General features: G+C 38.3%; 2 protein-coding genes across 3 annotated transcripts in view; one reads left to right on the forward strand and one right to left on the reverse strand.

Annotated features, from left to right (window-relative positions):
* The first annotated feature begins 6,640 nt into the window (after positions 1 to 6,640).
* On the forward strand, positions 6,641 to 8,086 carry LOC131690320 (tRNA N(3)-methylcytidine methyltransferase Mettl2). 2 transcript variants are annotated; one of them, XM_058976015.1, is made up of 3 exons: positions 6,641 to 6,911; positions 7,135 to 7,698; positions 7,756 to 8,086. In XM_058976015.1, exons 1-3 carry the CDS (start codon positions 6,799 to 6,801, stop codon positions 8,066 to 8,068), a joined length of 990 nt encoding a protein of 329 aa, XP_058831998.1. In that variant the 5' UTR covers positions 6,641 to 6,798; the 3' UTR covers positions 8,069 to 8,086. The 2 variants fall into 2 exon arrangements, with proteins under 2 accessions (XP_058831998.1, XP_058831997.1); XM_058976014.1 differs by having other exon boundaries at positions 6,644 to 7,068.
* The window catches only part of LOC131690321 (glycerol-3-phosphate phosphatase-like), a 28,738-nt gene continuing 19,413 nt past the window's right edge, over positions 8,070 to 17,394 (reverse strand). Inside the window, exon 5 of the mRNA XM_058976016.1 lies at positions 8,070 to 8,499. Within this exon, the coding sequence (XP_058831999.1) occupies positions 8,325 to 8,499 (175 nt within the window). The 3' untranslated portion in view covers positions 8,070 to 8,324. The remainder of the gene's footprint in view (positions 8,500 to 17,394) is intronic.

Genomic DNA, 17,394 nt, shown 5'->3' on the forward strand with positions numbered 1-17,394 from the left:
AATTGGAAAACACTGGTTGTTTTCCGGATAACCCTTACGCATATTTCGTCCGAATTTCAACCAGATGTTTTGAAAGGAATACATTAACATACCACGTTCAACTACAGCTAATGCCAGTTACAGTTGGAAATCGCAGACTGAATGTGATTAATTATTTCGTGATCGGTAAATAGAATACTCTATATTTTCAGACCCATTTACCGATCATTGTTTATTTTGAAAATGCTGAGTTAATAAGATTTTATTCGTAGAAAATTAGACTAAAACGTGTTGTCAATTCTGTTTGCATATTGATTACTTAGATATATTAGCCATAAAACAGTTTTATTTTCTTAAATTGCAAGTTATCTTTTTAAGCAACAAAAATAACAAAAGGCAGAATTCGCGTTTGATGCGATGCAGCATACAAAAATGACTATTTGGCGAAATAATAAGAGAAGCATACTGAAAATTTATGTCATATTGATATTATAAGTACTGCTTCCATGCTTCGCTTTAATTAGGTAATATTTTCATGAAAATATTTGAGAGATGGCGCTGCTTCGGTGGTGGCTAACGTGAATTTAAATGCATGGGAAAAATTTTAAAACATGGGATTTTGGAGAAACTACAATATTGTAGTTGTAGAATGGATACACATTTGATGTAGAAAAAACATGGGAACAGTTTGTAGAAGTTTATTTAGATACCAACTTGAAACGTTGCAAATAAAGTCTACAAAAGCTGTTTACGCCCATACATTTTACCCATTAGTTTCCACCAAGAAAAGTTGAAACTTTTTCTCTCACAACTCTCTGTTTCACTCTTTTTGACAGCAGATTCCCCACTCATCGTAATCGGAATGCTTTGTTTTAAAATTTCAGCGCAAATGTAACAACTGATTCGAAACCCGATACATTCAGGATGAGTTGCATTCGCTTGGAATTCCATCGAATCTCATTTCGGATGTAATTTAACTGGGATGGTGTTATTTTATGGTGCTTATCTTTTCTTCTCTATGTGTCGTCATAAAGAAGCTCCAGTTTCATATGTATTGCCGCAAGATGATCAAAATATGGAAAAGCGTACCCTATCACATAATGTAAGCAGAAACAAGATAAACTACTCAATTCTAATTTCTTAATTCTATTTAATATTCGAAATTGCGAATTGCGACGAAACGACTTTTGCGTCAAAATGATCAGTGAATGGGACCTGATCGGTGTATGGGCTCTGCACGGTATATGCAAGAAAATGCTTAGAAATCGCAACGAATAAATAACGGAGATAGAAAAAATTCAAACTGTGCAAAATATATTATCTTTATTTCTCAGTGTAAATAAACAAAAGATTACTACAACTGGAAGCACTGCCGTAACGTATACATACTTAAAATCCATTACCTACCAGTATAGGTAATTTTAATTTGTTGTCCTTATTTCACTGCCGGAAAACGAGGGACAGGGAATGATTTTATTACTCAAAATTAATGGGATGAAGTTTAGTCGGCTTTGGGGAATATCTCATTATTTTTAGGTAAATTTGGACTCCCTCTCTTTCGTTTTTCGTTGGAGGAAGTGGGATGCACAGATTTAAAATTACCTACCTATACTCAAAATTAGGTAAATTCAATTTAAATTTAAGTAAATTAACTCAAGGTTGAGTTATGATTTTTGCCATAGTTACCGCGCAACGAGTCAAGCATTGAAATGTGCAACGTTTCAAATAAAAGTTTAAACAAACCATGCGCTGGCCCTCAGCAATGCGTGGGTAAAGAAAACAGAAATAAAAATAGAACCAGAGCATGAGATGCATACGGAAAATGTTTGCCTATCAAATAATGTAATCGATGCAAGAGGTCTATTATGCACCCCGAAATTCTCCCTAATAGGGAGGTTCTTTCGCTGCGAAAACCGTTCTGAAATCCGTAATAGTAATATAGCTCTCCACTTGCAGTGAGGTACTAGTCTATTTTGGTTTCAACGTCTATCTCAGCGCTAAAAGGACTGCCTAAAGTCTGAAGAAGTTTTTCTCAGTACAAGAACCAATTCCACGAAAGGACGTCTCTAAATTCCAGTTGCCAATCGTTTCGTTTCCATTTCCTTCGCGCGGAAACAACCTTCAACACGGTTTACCTAATTTTACCTTCCTGCACGATACACTAATTAAATCAAGTACCCATTAATGCGTAGAAAACTACGCATTTTCAATAAAAGTGGAATAACCCATTTAATGGGTAAAGCGTTTATACCCATAAATGAGTACAGACCTTGTACGTCAACCTGGGTATGTTTCACCCATTATTTTTCGCAGAACTGTTACAACAAAATGCGTAAAAAATACCCATTCATGAAATTCGCGCCAGAGTGAAAATACTGTCAATAGAATTATTTCTGAATTTAAAAAAAAAACATAAGATAACATTCATTTCACATTATTGTTTCCTTATAAAAGTATAGAAATATAGATAGAAATCCTATTCTAAAACTACTTAACAAAATAAAACCGCCAACTGGATATATTTTTGATGGCTGGATCTATTGGCTGCTCTAAAAATGCCGAACTGACGCATATTTTCAACATCCTCCGTAGTCTAAACAGACGTTGTTTTCGGAACATTGCCGAAAAATGTTCCGTTTCCGCCATGGACTCCGATGCAGGGCGATAATTTGCAGGTTCCACTACGATCCTTAGTTTGCAGGTTAACTCTCTTGAAATACTTCTTAAGGATTTTTCACCCATTATTAAGATCAATATACCCTTTAACATTACCTCATCCAGTAGTTGTGAAATGGATAAAAAGTTGTTAGAAACAAAAAATACCCATTTTTTGACAGCTCGAATAGCTTCCGAAAATGAGCAATTTGAATACACAAAATGGGTAAAGTTTTTTACCGTGCGAATAAATAACGGAGATACCCACTTTCTGCTGAGGCATAGCACAGTGGTCCCAAAGAGCAAAAAAGGGGGTTTTTTAGATTGCGTCAAAACGGTTGACTTTAGCAATATAGTGTCTTTGAGAAAGTTTCTTGGAGTAGAACTCCCCTTCTTTCTGTCTTATCAGATTAATGATTAATCCCCCTAATAGTGAGTTACGGAATTTATTTTCTCCAGTAATTCAGATAGACAAATACCTACTTCAGCAAAGTTGTAGAGAAACTCGTTACAAATATTTTACCCGAAGACAACTCTCTATCTTTTAAAGTTTTTGAGATATGGGACATTATTTGTAAAAGGCCCCTTAAAAACAGTTCTTTCATCATAAGTTTTCTTCTAGATTTTTTCCATTATATAAATGTTCTAGAGTATTATTTGGACTATTAAACTGCATTACTTTGCCGAAGACGGAAACTTGATATCGCTAGTATGTGTGGAGATATTCACGTTTTTTGATTGAAAATAGCTCTTTTTCCAATGCCGATAACTTTTAAACGGGCAAAAACGGGCAAACCACTTTGTAAACAAATTAAAGTGCAAGAAAACCACAACAAATGCTGGAAAAATCAGATCTCCCCAAGGCGGCCCTCTATGGAAATACTAGAGCCTAAGTTTGTCCATATTAGAGTTATTCCGGCATTAAATACATCACCAGGCATGGGAAAAATCATTTCACGAAACGATCAATTTGAAATCATTCACCAACATGCTCTTACTGTGAAACCCGATCTCGGCAACCCTTCTTGTGCAGAGTTACGCGTTCGTGCGAAAGCGAGAAGCAAAACACAGAACTGAAAAAAAGTGACAGCGCCCGGCTATGATTCATTCTCCATCGCATACGGAGTGTTTTGAATGAAAGCCGCAAGGATCGCAAATGAATGCATTCTTTCATTCACAAAGATTCATTTCAAAACATTCACCGGATCGTTCTAATAAAAAAAAACTTGTCGTTCTTGTTTATAGACCTATGAAACTTTCACTTGGTGATCTCTTATTGTTGAGTAAGTAGTTTGCAATGTGCTGGTGGAAAAAAATAACTTAAAACGATTCCGTGCATATCACAATATCAATTTCAAGTGGATTGTAGTGCAATCTACTTCTCAACATTGATTATAGTGTACATTTGCACTATAAAGTTGACCTAACCCAACCAGAGAATACAATGTCACATTCATTTGTGAACTAAAAGTTGATTCACTTGTGAATGTTTACAGTACAATCTTCCGATTCAATCCGCGAATGAAGAACACGATCTTCTTCATTCGACATAGTACGTGTCATTCTTTTATTTGGCTCACATCTTCGGAAGTTCATCTCTACCTACGTTCAGTTGTGTTCTTTTGGAGTGTTTTAGTCGTATCGTGAATGAACGACTGCGCCAAGAATCATGCGAATGAATGATAATTCCCATCCCTGTAACATCACCATATATTACTGTTAGTTTTTTTATTTCGATTATAGATGTTTTGACCTTAAGGTCATTCGCCTCTTCTGGTTAGAAAAATCTCTTATGAAAAATGTCTAACCCTATGTGCGGGGTCGGGACTCGAACCCAGGTGCGCTGCGTACAAGGCAATCCATTTACCAACTACGCTACACCCATCCCCTACTGTTAGTTCTGAAATAAAGGGTTAAAGTCGTAATAATTAGAGATGGGCGAAACAGTTCACTTCGAAGAACCATTCCCGACTGAACAGTTCTGTAAAAAGAACTAGTTCAGATGAACCGTTCTTCCGTTCAGCTGATATTTTACTTGTATCTAGCGAATGTCTCTCAAAATATTCGATTCTTGGAGAGGAACCAAACAGATGCTGCCCAAACTATTATACCCCTGTATGCTTAACAAGTTCATCAACGGTAGCGATTTCTTCATGATGTATAACTAGAGAAATAGAGAATGTGATGAGTCGTTCTTCGCCGGTTCCATTCTGGGAGAGCACAGAGAGCGGTTTGTGGGACGGCAAGTCGGTTCATTTTCATTCGCTCGCCTAAAAATCGGTCCGAGAAATTCGCCAAACGGCTTTGGGTCAGGTTCAGTTCATTCGCTTTGAAGAGAATTGAGAACTACCGTTCTTTTAAAAAGAACTTCCGTTCGCTCATTCTCTTCGAAGAACCAGTTCACTTGAACCGTTCGCGAACGAATGGCCCATCTCTAGTAATAATTATCCTTTCTTACTGTTATAAGCACGTCTTGAGTAAATACCCAAGCAACCAAAAGTTGATATAAAGGAACTACATAAGCTTCTCGTTTTAAGTAATTTTGCAATACGTTTTATGTTCTAATAGCGGGTTAAGCAGTTCTATTAAAGCTTGAGCAGCTTGAAAGTTCGCTAAGAACTTTTTGTGAATTTTAAAGTGTGCTTTTTAAGTATTATCCGAACTTCTGTTTGCTTGGGTCAAAAGTTACAGTTGTTCAAAAACTCAATGCATACGCCTGACACCGGAAACTGACAATTCCCTTGCGCCTACTTCATAACTATGGCGCAAGAGCAACCAAACGGCGAGTAATCAATTGCATTTGTTGACGGTGTAGGGATTGTGAGAGGAAGAGAGAGAGAGAAGGACTAAGAGAGAGAGAGAGAGAGAGAGAGAGAGAGAGAGAGAGAGAGAGAGAGAGAGAGAGAGAGAGTAAGAACATAGAGAAAATTTAGGGTTTAAATAAAATGAGAAAAAATGTGTCAGTCTTGTGATTGGCTTTGAGCGACAAAGTGGTGTTTCTCACTGGAAAATGCGAAACATATACACCCGGACACGACAGACGGTATGAGACAAACTTCAGCTCAAGTATTTCCATAGAGGGCCGCCTTGGGGAGATCTGATTTTTCCAGTATTTGTTGTGCTTTTCTTGCACTTTAATTTGTTTACAAAGTGGTTTGCCCGTTTTTGCCCGTTTAAAAGTTATCGGCATTGGAAAAAGAGCTATTTTCAATCAAAAAACGTGAATATCTCCTCACATACTAGCGATAGCAAGTTTCCGTCTTCGGCAAAGTAAAGCAGTTTAATAGTCCAAACAATGTTCTAGAACATTTATATAATAGAAAAAGTCTAGAAGAAAACTTATGATGAAAAAACAGTTTTTAAGGGGCCTTTTAAAAATAATGTCCCATATCTCAAAAACTTTAAAAGATAGAGAGTTGAAGTCTTCGGTTAAAATGTTTGTAACAAGTTTCTCTACAACTTTGCTGAAGTAGGTATTTGTCTATCTGAATTATTGGAGAAAATAAATTCCGTAACTGGGGTGGGCGTAGCGTAGTTGGTAAATCGATTGCCTTGTACGCAGCGCACCTGGGTTCGAGTCCCGACCCCGCACATAGGGTTAGAAATTTTTCATAAGAGATTTTCCTAACCCGAAGAGGCGAATGACCTTAAGGTTAAAACCTCTATAATCGAAATAAAAAAAAAAAAAAAAAAAAAAAATTCCGTAACTCACTATTAGGGGGATTAATCATTAATCTGATAAGACAGAAAGAAGGGGAGTTCTACTCCAAGAAACTTTTTCAAAGACACCATATTGCTAAAGTCAACCGATTTGACGCAATCTAAAAAACCCCCTTTTTTGCTCTTTGGGACCACTGTGGCATAGCTAGAAAATATGCAAACTCTGCATATTTTTATTTCTCAGTGTAAATAAACAAAAGATTACTATAACTGGAAGCACTGCTGTAACGTATACTAGAGTTCATAAATACCTTCAGTATTTATATAGGAGTTCACTGTCATCTGCATCATCAGAAACTGCCAAAAACATATGGTTAATCTGGTTAATGTAGATTTTGATGTTTCTCGGCATTAGTATTATATTTCGTTTGGATCATATTCTTTCTTGATTTGTGTTTTTGGTCAACTTTAACGGTAACAAAGCAGATTGAAAGTGACAAGTTAATGGAACAGCCTCACATTAAGCAATCACCAGTAACGGAAGAGGAAGATAAACGACCTCAATTTGGGAACCGCTTCCTTTCGTCCAACGACGATGTATTCCAGCACAATGCGTGGTAGGATTCTTTTACAAAAAGTTACATTTCCCTTCAAGTTATTACCACTATTTGTGAAACACTGCTATGAATATGAATTTACGCGTTACCGGAAAAAACCTCGGATTGGTGAACGGTTTCTAAAAGATCCGGCTAGGGTGTTTGATTTCAATACTTGGTTCGTTTGTAGAATTTTCTTTAACGGTAATCTAATCGGCTACATTTCCAATGTTTCTCTTTTCAGGGATAATGTCGAGTGGGATGAGCAACAGGAGCAAGTGGCGCTTGATAGTGTTCAGAAAAATTCGTCCGTCAAATTGAACCCTGACGAGGTGTTGAAACTGGAAACGGAAGCCGATACAAACTGGGATAAGTTCTATGGCATACATCAGAATCGTTTCTTCAAAGATCGCCACTGGTTGTTTACGGAGTTCCCCGAATTGGCACCCCGGAATACCAAAGATGCCCCAGACAGAGTATTTCCAGAGGGTTTGCAAAATACTATTAGAGATTTTAGTAACATGAGCATAGATACCAACGGCAGTCGGACGATATTTGAAATCGGATGCGGAGTTGGTAATACAGTTTTCCCCATTCTGAAATACAGTGTGGAGGAAAACTTGAAAATTTATGCCAGTGATTTCTCAAAGCAAGCAATTAAGATCTTGAAGGAAAGTAAAGAGTTTGATCAGCGATGTGAGGCGTTCGTTTTAGATGCCACAGCAGACGAATGGAACGTTCCGTTCGAAGAAAACAGTATTGATATTGTGGTACTGATTTTTGTCCTTTCAGCAATCGATCCTAGCAGGTAAATATTTTACTAAATAAATTCTGGTTTGTACGATTAACAACTCCTAATACACAGGATGCAACACGTTGCAAATCAAATTTCCCGATATTTGAAGCCGGGTGGCCTTCTGCTTTTACGGGATTATGGCCGATATGATTTAGCTCAGCTCCGTTTTAAGCCTGGGAAATGTGTCAAGGACAACTTCTACGTTAGAGGCGACGGAACTCTTGTGTATTTTTTCACACAAGAAGATCTTAGAACGATGTTTGAAAAGGCTGGTTTGGTTGAGGAGCAGAACATTGTTGATCGTAGGCTTCAGGTTAACCGGGGGAGAATGATCAAAATGTACCGTGTTTGGGTACAGGTAAAATTTAGAAAGCCCAGTTAAGTTTGTTTACAAGTCATTTTATTATAGTTATTACATCTACCAACAATGTCTCCGTTTGGGTTAAAAGATAAAATACACTAGACAAATAAAATTTAGCTTAATGACCAGCTTTAGCAGTAATCAGAAACACAATAAACCTATCAGAAAGTTTTAGTTTTGTATATCACATCCTATTCGATTAATATCTGCTGGAACTGCAATTTAATGCTGAGATGCTTACAGCCATTAAAGCTCAAAATAGTTTACCCGTCCTTAACTAGTTAGCTACATCTTTGTACAGTTGAATGAAATCAGCAAAACTGTCCGCGTAAAAGTCTGGCAGCTCATGTGGTTTGCTGTGAGCCAGCAGCATTTCCTTGGTGGTGCCTCCGCTGAGCATTAAAACCTTCTGGAATCCGCAGCGCGTTCCAAATCCCATATCTTGTGGAAGCCTGTAATGGGACAGCAGGAGAATACGATTAATATAGAGCAGAGAGAAATGTTCGAACATTAAATGTTTATAATTTTTCATCCAAAGCCTGTAAGTAAATTTAGTGAACATTGTACAAAATCAACCATTGGATCAGTAATTCTTTTAATCTCTCCTTAAACGTTGTATGTTGCAAATTAAAGAAAAGAAAAATTTAATTTATTGTTTTTCTATGTTTTCTATGTTATTTTTTATAATCTAAACACTTTCAAGAAGGCTATCTAATCCGGCCATGCCATTCAGTCAAAAAAATTTTAATATTTTTTTAAATATTCCTTTTTAATTTTTCTGTGAAATCAGAATTAAAATGGCAACACCTTATAGTGTTCCAATATATGAATTCGTACCAAATCACATCTATTTCCAACTCGGAACGAATTCTGTTTGGACTGCCTTGTTCTATATCTGTCACTGGGTGTCGTCAGAGTTCATAGTTAGTTCGCTTCACACTGTCCGTTACAAAAATGCCTCTTCCACTGCTCTGCGAACGACGTCCGCAAAATTACATGAGATCTTGTGATGGTGGTTTCGTCCCTTTGCACTCCCAGATCTTCGAATCTTACTTTTGATCTGCTTTTATGAACACCATTAGCATTTTCGTTTTTACTTAGTGCTACACTGGTGAAGTGCAAAAAAGAAATAGACTGATTACACCCAAAAGCAGCACCAACTACTCCGATGTAGTATACTGTTAAAAATGATAATATTGCGCACTTCCCACCAACCTGGACTTCGCACTTTCAAAGTGCGAGTGATCAAACTGCTACTGAAAACTGCGAGCTGTCAAAACACATGTATTTCAAGTGATAGAGATGGTACTTTCATAGACAGACCAGTCGAACTAACCAGTCTATGAGAAGAATTTAATAGAAGAATAGTAAGTGCGCAGTGCTGTTAGAATCCAGGTTTTAGTGCCACAAACAATAACATAAACTAGCGAGTGTATCGGTCTGCTGTGTTCCATCTGGCGTCACAAACAAGTCGGATACGATATTTGTAAACATTCCTCGAATAGTAAGTTAAGAACGTACCTTTTGTTATTTATTCATCACATCTGAACGACTCAGACACGTAAACACTTATTAAAATACTGTATTAGCGGCCGACTACGAAGCACATTTCAATCGTGAAACTTATCGTTTCGCTTATGACTAGCCCGTCAAATGGTGAGATAACATAGAACACATAAGTTTCCTATCTCATGCCTCCACGTGAGTCTATCGATTGCATTTGCTCGTTAGACCGGCGTCGGCTGGGTGCTGTAGCAGCAGAATGAGAGGGTGTCAACGGACGGGTCTCAAAACACGTACCGTGAAATTTATGCTCCAATCCAGGATGTGTCGCGACCCGTGCCCAGCCCCCTGTCTAGGACGACGTCTCTGTACAGCCAGCATCACTGCCATGAAAATCAAAACATTAATTTCGAATTGAATGATTAAAAGCTGTAATTAGTTACTAAATGTTGTTTTTCTGAATAATATGGTGATAAATCATTCAACAAGATGCAAAACGTCGTGTGGAATGCTTGAATATCGTATATAGTGCCGAACATAATTCTTTGTTTGGGACTTTATAGCTATAACGCCCCATATATGTTGGTCGCTGTCAAGCTCCTTATGATGGTATAGGGTTGCCAGGGGGCTGCCCGTGCCAGGGCACCAGGGCGCACTTCATACGCTGTCAAGCGGAGCTCTGATATGTTGACTTTTCTTTCCCTAGCTGTTCGTGAGAACAAAACGGAAAACCAAGAACACTGTAAACATGAGTTTGCGCGAGATTGCGGCAATGAAGGTGGAAGAAGAGAAGGATAGTGAGGCAAGACAACTTGAGGTTGGCAACAAATCTCATAGCCAAGCAAGAACGTTCGACGGACACCGAGTCACCGAACAATAGTGGGTGCAGAAAGGAGCCCCAACCTAGAAGATCAAGGGGTAGACTCCAAGACCGACACAAAACACTGAGCAGCCTTCAACGAAATGGTCAAGTCGAACTCAATGGTGATCATTCCCGTTGGGTACCCTGCGAATATCCTCAGTTACTTGTTGAGCATTGATCAAAAGCTTCATGGAGAAGAGCTGAAGCAAAACGAGACTCAAGTTTAGGAACTGCAGGGTATCTCAAACTCGCCTGTGTTGATAAGGATACAGCTAAGTGGCTGTATCGTCCGATGGAAACATTCTCCGCCTGGTGCAGAATCGGAATGACAGTTTCTGCACAGAACGCTGGGGTGGATCGTGAAGAGAAGAACGGTCCTCAAAACGGCAGAGCTTCTGTTGGCGCTAGATGAGGCTTCAGTGAAATTGATAATCTCGCAACACAACCAGCTGAACTACGTATTCGAAAAGGTAAGGATGCGTCAGTTAAAGTTTTGTGGAAGCATCGGAAACTTTTCGTAGGCATTTCGCTCTCAAAAAGTCTTTTCAAAGAATCACACAGATGGTTCTCTCACAATTGGCAATAGTGAAACATTGGATGTTCTAATGAACATCCACTTTCCTGGGTCGGTTGTGAATGAAGAAAATGTTACATGTTATGGACTCCGTCCTAACAGAACCTGTCTGTCTGTCAGATTTTCACACCTTCTCCAATTAAATGGGTTATACTCCTTCGAACCCTACGAATCGTCCGGCCAAGATAATATTTCTTTAAAAATCGGCAGGCACCATTCTTCCGGATCTACTAAACATCCTCTTTCCAGTCTTATTCTTGTGCACCTACCCAAAAGCTGGAGGAGGATAATATTTATTACACAAACGCCACCGCGACATCAGTGGGAACATAGATGCCGAATTCAACATGAACCTCCGGAACGGATTCACTATCCACTGGCCGAGATCCCGGGGCCACAAACAGAAGGTCAAGCGAAACGCCGACTGCTGGTCTGCTCGAGCTAGTTTGAAAGAACAGCGAATACTCTCCCGACTCCGGGTGGGACACAGGAGAGTTACTCACGCCCACACCATCTCCTGGGAACCAACACCGGAATGTACCACATGCTACACCCGACTCACTGTTGAACACCTCCGATGCAACTGTTGGGAACTCGAGGACCTTCGGCGACAGTATGATCTGATCGATTCAATCCAAAACGTGCTGTCAAACGACCCGGTCCGAGGGGGAGTACTTCTTCTATTTTTAAAGAACGCCTGCCTATACGACTTCATCTGAATCTACCAGACCAAACGTGAACATTCTGTCACATCTTCGCCGGCTGATCGAGAGATTTTTTGCGGCACTCGCGTCAACCACAACCAATCTCACAATTAGCGGTACGCAGTGTACGACTGTAGACTCTCTGCCGCACCCCCACCGGGTGCTGGAGAGGTCTCCCAAGCCAAGACCGAACCCTCAAAGAGAACCTGGAACAACCACAGTCACACCAGCGATAAGCCCTCTGCCACGTCACGCAACGGCAATGGAGAGGGCGCGCATGGCCCTGCAAGACCACAGTAAACCGAAAGTCTCAGCAAATCCCCACCAACTACTAACACGACCCAGATCAATCTAGACCACAACCTTGAGCGCATCTCAACAGAGGTACACCACAACCACACTATCAATGGACCCTCTGCCACTCTTGTGGTTCTGGAGAGGTCGCCCATGGCCCTTTGGAGTAGCCACCTCCCCACCTACTGAAGCGACGAGCCAACCTAGAACAGCCAGTCACCACCGAAGTGAAAATCAACCAACCGTGGATCCTCTGCCACACCTCGGCCGGGTGCTGGAGAGGTCTCCCGCGACCCTGTTCAACCGAATAGAAACCAACCCCTTCAAAAGAAAATATCCCAAAAACCAAAAAAGCTAAATTCGGTTATCGCGGTAAAGCTAAATTCGGTTATCGCGGTTATCTACCTTTATCAGGACTCGGGTGATTCGTAGTTATGCTGCCTAAGCTCGACCCTCATTAGCAGAAGACAAAGATTAAGCCTGTGCGATATTAAGCCTGTTCTAATGACCCTGCCACTTCTAGTTTTTCGAACTGTTTACTTCACATCCTTGCTCTCACTTGAGTACTATGGCTCTAATTTTCATAACTTTCCCTACCCAGTAATCTCTAGCTAATTGAATGTCGTTAAAATGTAAAAAGTAACTATTACCATTATAACCTCTATCATACGAGAGAATGACTAATCGGTTAAAAGCCTAATCAACAATAATAATAAACTACAAAACGGGTAAAAAGACTTGACACTACCCAAGGTCTATAGACCTATCAGTTTGACATCTGAAACTTATCAAAAAATCTCTGGACCACTATATTCGAACGGAGCATTTATCGAAAGCTCCACCAAACAAGTATCAATTTGTATATCAAAAGGGCAAATCTTGCAATGCTCAAGAGTTGAGTGATCACAGCCATGTTGAGAGGCACGATAGCAACTATAACAACCAATAGAGGCTGTCTCCAGGGAAGTGTGTTATCCCCCCAGCTCTGGTCACTAGTAGCGGACGATCTTCTCAATACACAGTGGGCCAGAGTGTAAATTTGGCAGGAATTTTAACTTTTTGCAAAAACTAAATAACTTAGTCTTACAAAATGTTTAGGAAAGTTGTTGTGCTTTGCAAATCTCTTCTTTTCGTCTAAACTGAAGTTAGGGTGGTTCTAATTTTAGCAAGATTTAAAATTAAACTTTTTAACAGTTCGAGATAGAGCTTGATTGTCTTCGGTGGAGTTGTAGAACAACACATTTTGGAAAATTTTGCTGATGATACATATGCTTTATCTTTTATACTTTCCATTATACGACAAATCCAAATGTAAGCTTTAGGGTGTTCCTTAAAACGGCTTTATTTCTGTAGCTTTTGTAGTTTTAATTTTACACTAAAGTAGCCTTACAACTTGAAGATTTTTTTAGGGTGCATAATTTGGTTTTAAACACCAGCTACTCGATTTTTTTCAAAATTATCTTTGATTAGGGTACTTAACATTAAATACCGTTACTGTCATACGAAATAGAATGCTTAGTAGTATAGCTCGAAAAAAATGGCAAACACGATATTTTTGTATATCTTGTAATATTTACTTAAAAATAGTACGTTTTCAGTAATAGTATTTATAACTTCATAACAAAAGAAGCTAGAGGCTTAGTATTTTAAGACAAACTGTTCTCCTTTAAAATATCTGAAAGTAAAGTCATACAAATAGAACCATTTTCAAAGAAACACCCTAATGTTTGAGGTAAAGTTCTTGTAAAATGGAAAGAGCAAGACATAGAGTTCCAGCGTCTTCGACAAAGCTTTTTAAAATTTAATTTTCTGGAAGACATCGGAAATCTACCTCGAATCATTAAAAAGCTAATTTTCTGATTCGAATAAATTTAGAACCCTCAACCTGCTAGTCTTATAAAGTGCAAAATTTTGTCATGAAAATGAAGCTTTATCTTTTATATTGTCCACCTTGAAAGCAATTAAAACATTACTAGCAACGGTTTATTTATGAAAAACAAAATTTTCAATATAACTTTTGTAGTTTTATTTTTTTTTCCTAACATATCACTTTGGACATTTTGCAGAATTCTTGAAGACGAATATTTTCTTCTAATACATCAAAACTCTAGCTTCTATTATTCAATAGGCATAAGTACTTATAATATCGATGGTTGATTTTTTGAAATCAATTTTGTGAAATTTTAAAATATATTGTACTCGCTATTTTTTGATCAATTATACCTCGAATCATGACCTTAAATATATAGTTGGAAAAGAATTATCATTTGTTTGGCCCAATGAGTAATGTTGGTATTCTAAAGAACACCATTGTCGGTGAAAAAGTACTCATACACGCAAAAGAATTGTGCATGTTTGACTCTATAAATTATTTCTTCATTTTTAATCGATAAAAATTCTTTATTGTGAACTAAGGAATTTATTAAACCAAATTTATTTTTTTGGTTAGATCAACCAAAATATATTTTGAATCAATCTTACAAGTTTTGTTATCTGTGCTTTTCGAAGATCGACAAAATTATTGTTTGTTCCAAACAAATCAGTGATTCTAACAAAAGCATGCAGCTGATTGATTCAAAAGGACTGAATGCATTACATCAACAGTCCTTGTTGAATTGAAACAAATAAAAAATAAAAGTTGCTACGAAGAAGAAAATTTTTTCCACGTGCGTCAATGCTGGAGAAATTCGCAATTTTTAAATCAGGGAATTCAGATTTCGGTAAATTCTTATAGTGCTCAGATTTTCCGGACTCGAAGGGCGCAAGTGCAGCTTGAAAATAATCATGATGTCGCACAAAGGTTAGTGAATAAATTAAGTCGAATGCACACGGTGCGTTTTATGGTGCCTTCCTCTATTGCAGGACTCAAACAAAACACCCTGTGTGGCTTAAAAACGGCAATCGCAGAACTGAAAACACGTCACCGCACCAGAGATAAATAATACCCGTTCGAGAGGGCAGTTTCCTGTACTTCACCATCTCTGGTCCAACAGGAAGGCACAGCGTATTCGTGCGCCTTCTGCAATTTTTTTTTTTTTTGGAAAAGCCGAGACTCTGAAGCACTACATTATAGCGCATATCTGGAATAAACCACGCGCACGGCCAAAGGTACTACATAAAGGGACGGTGATTGGAATCGTATGCGCTGCATGTAATAAAATTTCATTTCATTCCAAGCAAATCTACTCCGGAACAGGTTGGAATCCCTTATGGATTCTCGCTCAAATGCAACAAACGATTGAGTCGGAATCGGTTGTTGCCTTTGAGCTGGAACTCATAATGAATCCATTCAGAATTCCTAACCGATCCCGGAATGGGTTTGACTGGGCCATACTGCATCCATTCTGGATTCCGAAGCGGTTCCAGAATGATTTGACTGCGTAAAATTAATGCGTTTGTAGCCTGTTTTTCGAGAAAGGCCAATAAGTCAATGGGAAGTGTTTACTTTGTGAGGTTCATTTGTACTGATGTTATCTGTTGTCAGCGAGTATTGGTTTGTTCTAAATTTGTCACCATGACAGTTACCCTTTGGTTCCTATTAAAGAATAGGCATATTTTATATACAATAAAATTGGTTTTGCTTCAATATTTGCTATGCATTGATTCAAATATTTGTTATGTTTAAAACATTAAAAGATATTATTTGATTTAACAAAAATGTTTTTTGTATTGAACATTTGACATGCATTGATCCAAATATTTTATTAGTTTTATTCAACAAAATGAGCTCATTGATTCAACAAAGTTGTTTGTTGTTTCGATTGTTGTTATGATAAAAGCAATAAAAAAATTTGTTGGTCCAACTATTTTCCATGTTTGATCCAATAAATTCTTCAGAATTATTTCAACAATTGTTTTATTTGTATAAACATGTATTTTTTATTGAACACAGAACAACTTGGTAAATTTATTATTTCAACCCTCATATTATTTGACATTAAAAAATATTTTTCTGCGTGTTACTTTTCAACGATAATTACTAGATATGTGGTGCCATAGAACAAATTATTCGCAAAAGTTATTTGAAGAAAACAAACAGTTTTTTTTCTAAGAAACACTAAGAAACACCCTAACCTTTGATTTAAAATTTGTTGTAAAATGAAAAGTATGACAGATAGAGCTTACATGTCTTTAGCGAACTTTTCTTTCTACAACTTCACTGAAGGTATGGCTCTAGAATGATTAAAAAGTTAAATTATTGATCTTGGAAAAATTAAAACCACCCTAACTGTTGTTTCAACAAAACAAACTACGAAAACTTTTATAAAAAGACATATTGCGAATCTTTTCTAAAATCCACATCGTGACATATCAGCCATGCGCCGCCAAGCCGTGCGCCGAATCACGCGCCTATTTACTTTGCATTAGTGCAAACGAAAAAACGATTTGACGTTTATTTTTGTTTCGTTCGCACTCATGTGTGAAACATATAGCAACAAATCGACGAAATGCTAATTTATCTTGGGATAGACAATAATAAGTCTAAAAGGTTTAGTTTCAGTAAAATCACAAAATTCCTGCTAAATTTGCATTCGGGACCACTGTGCAATGATCTGACTGACATTTGATTTCGATATGGTTGGATATGGAGGTTAGAAAAACTCTAGAAAGCGAATTTCGGACACTCCGTTTTGGATCGATTGGATTCGTGTTGTTTAGCTGCCAAAGAACGAACCCAATCGAACACTGCCTATCCTTATAACATTGGACAGAGCCTTTCACATTTTTATTTTTTTTTTCTTTTGATTATAGAGGTTATAACCCTAAGGTTTTTCGCCTCTTCGAGTTAGAAAAATCTCTAACCCTATGTGCGGGGTTGGGACTCGAACCCAGGTGAGCTACGTTCCAGGCAATCGATTTACCAACTACGCTATGGCCGCCCCCATTGGGCCTTTTACGGTCCACGTAACCAGCTTAGTTCCTGCAACCTGCAAACATCTACAAAATTTGCCTTACACAAGACACTGATCCTCCCAGTCGCTCTTTATGACCACGAAGCGTGAACGTTGAGGGAGGTAGATAGGAGAGCATTGCAGATATTGTTGAACAGATAAAATACGGCAGACTGCAATGGGCTGCTCATGTGGTATGAATGTCGGAAGAAAGAATTGCGAAAACAATATTCAGCAGGGAGCCAGGAAGAGGACGTCGATTTCGTGGAAGGCCACGAACACCTTGGCTATACGCAGTGGAAGAGGGCCTGAGATCCCTGAACATGCGGGGGAACTGGAAGGACGCCACCCAAGACCGACAAAAATGGAGCTCTACGATACGCCCGGCATTGGCGAGATGACGCTGAGGCCAATAAGGTAGAAGGTACAAAACTATCTATTGAGCGTAGGATATAGTTTTCGGTAAAATTCTGCCGAGAAAAGTTAAACAATGCTGACTAGTTCAGTAATTCGAAAAT

Source organism: Topomyia yanbarensis, chromosome 3 (assembly GCF_030247195.1).
Source record: "Topomyia yanbarensis strain Yona2022 chromosome 3, ASM3024719v1, whole genome shotgun sequence".
Lineage (NCBI taxonomy): Eukaryota > Metazoa > Arthropoda > Insecta > Diptera > Culicidae > Topomyia > Topomyia yanbarensis.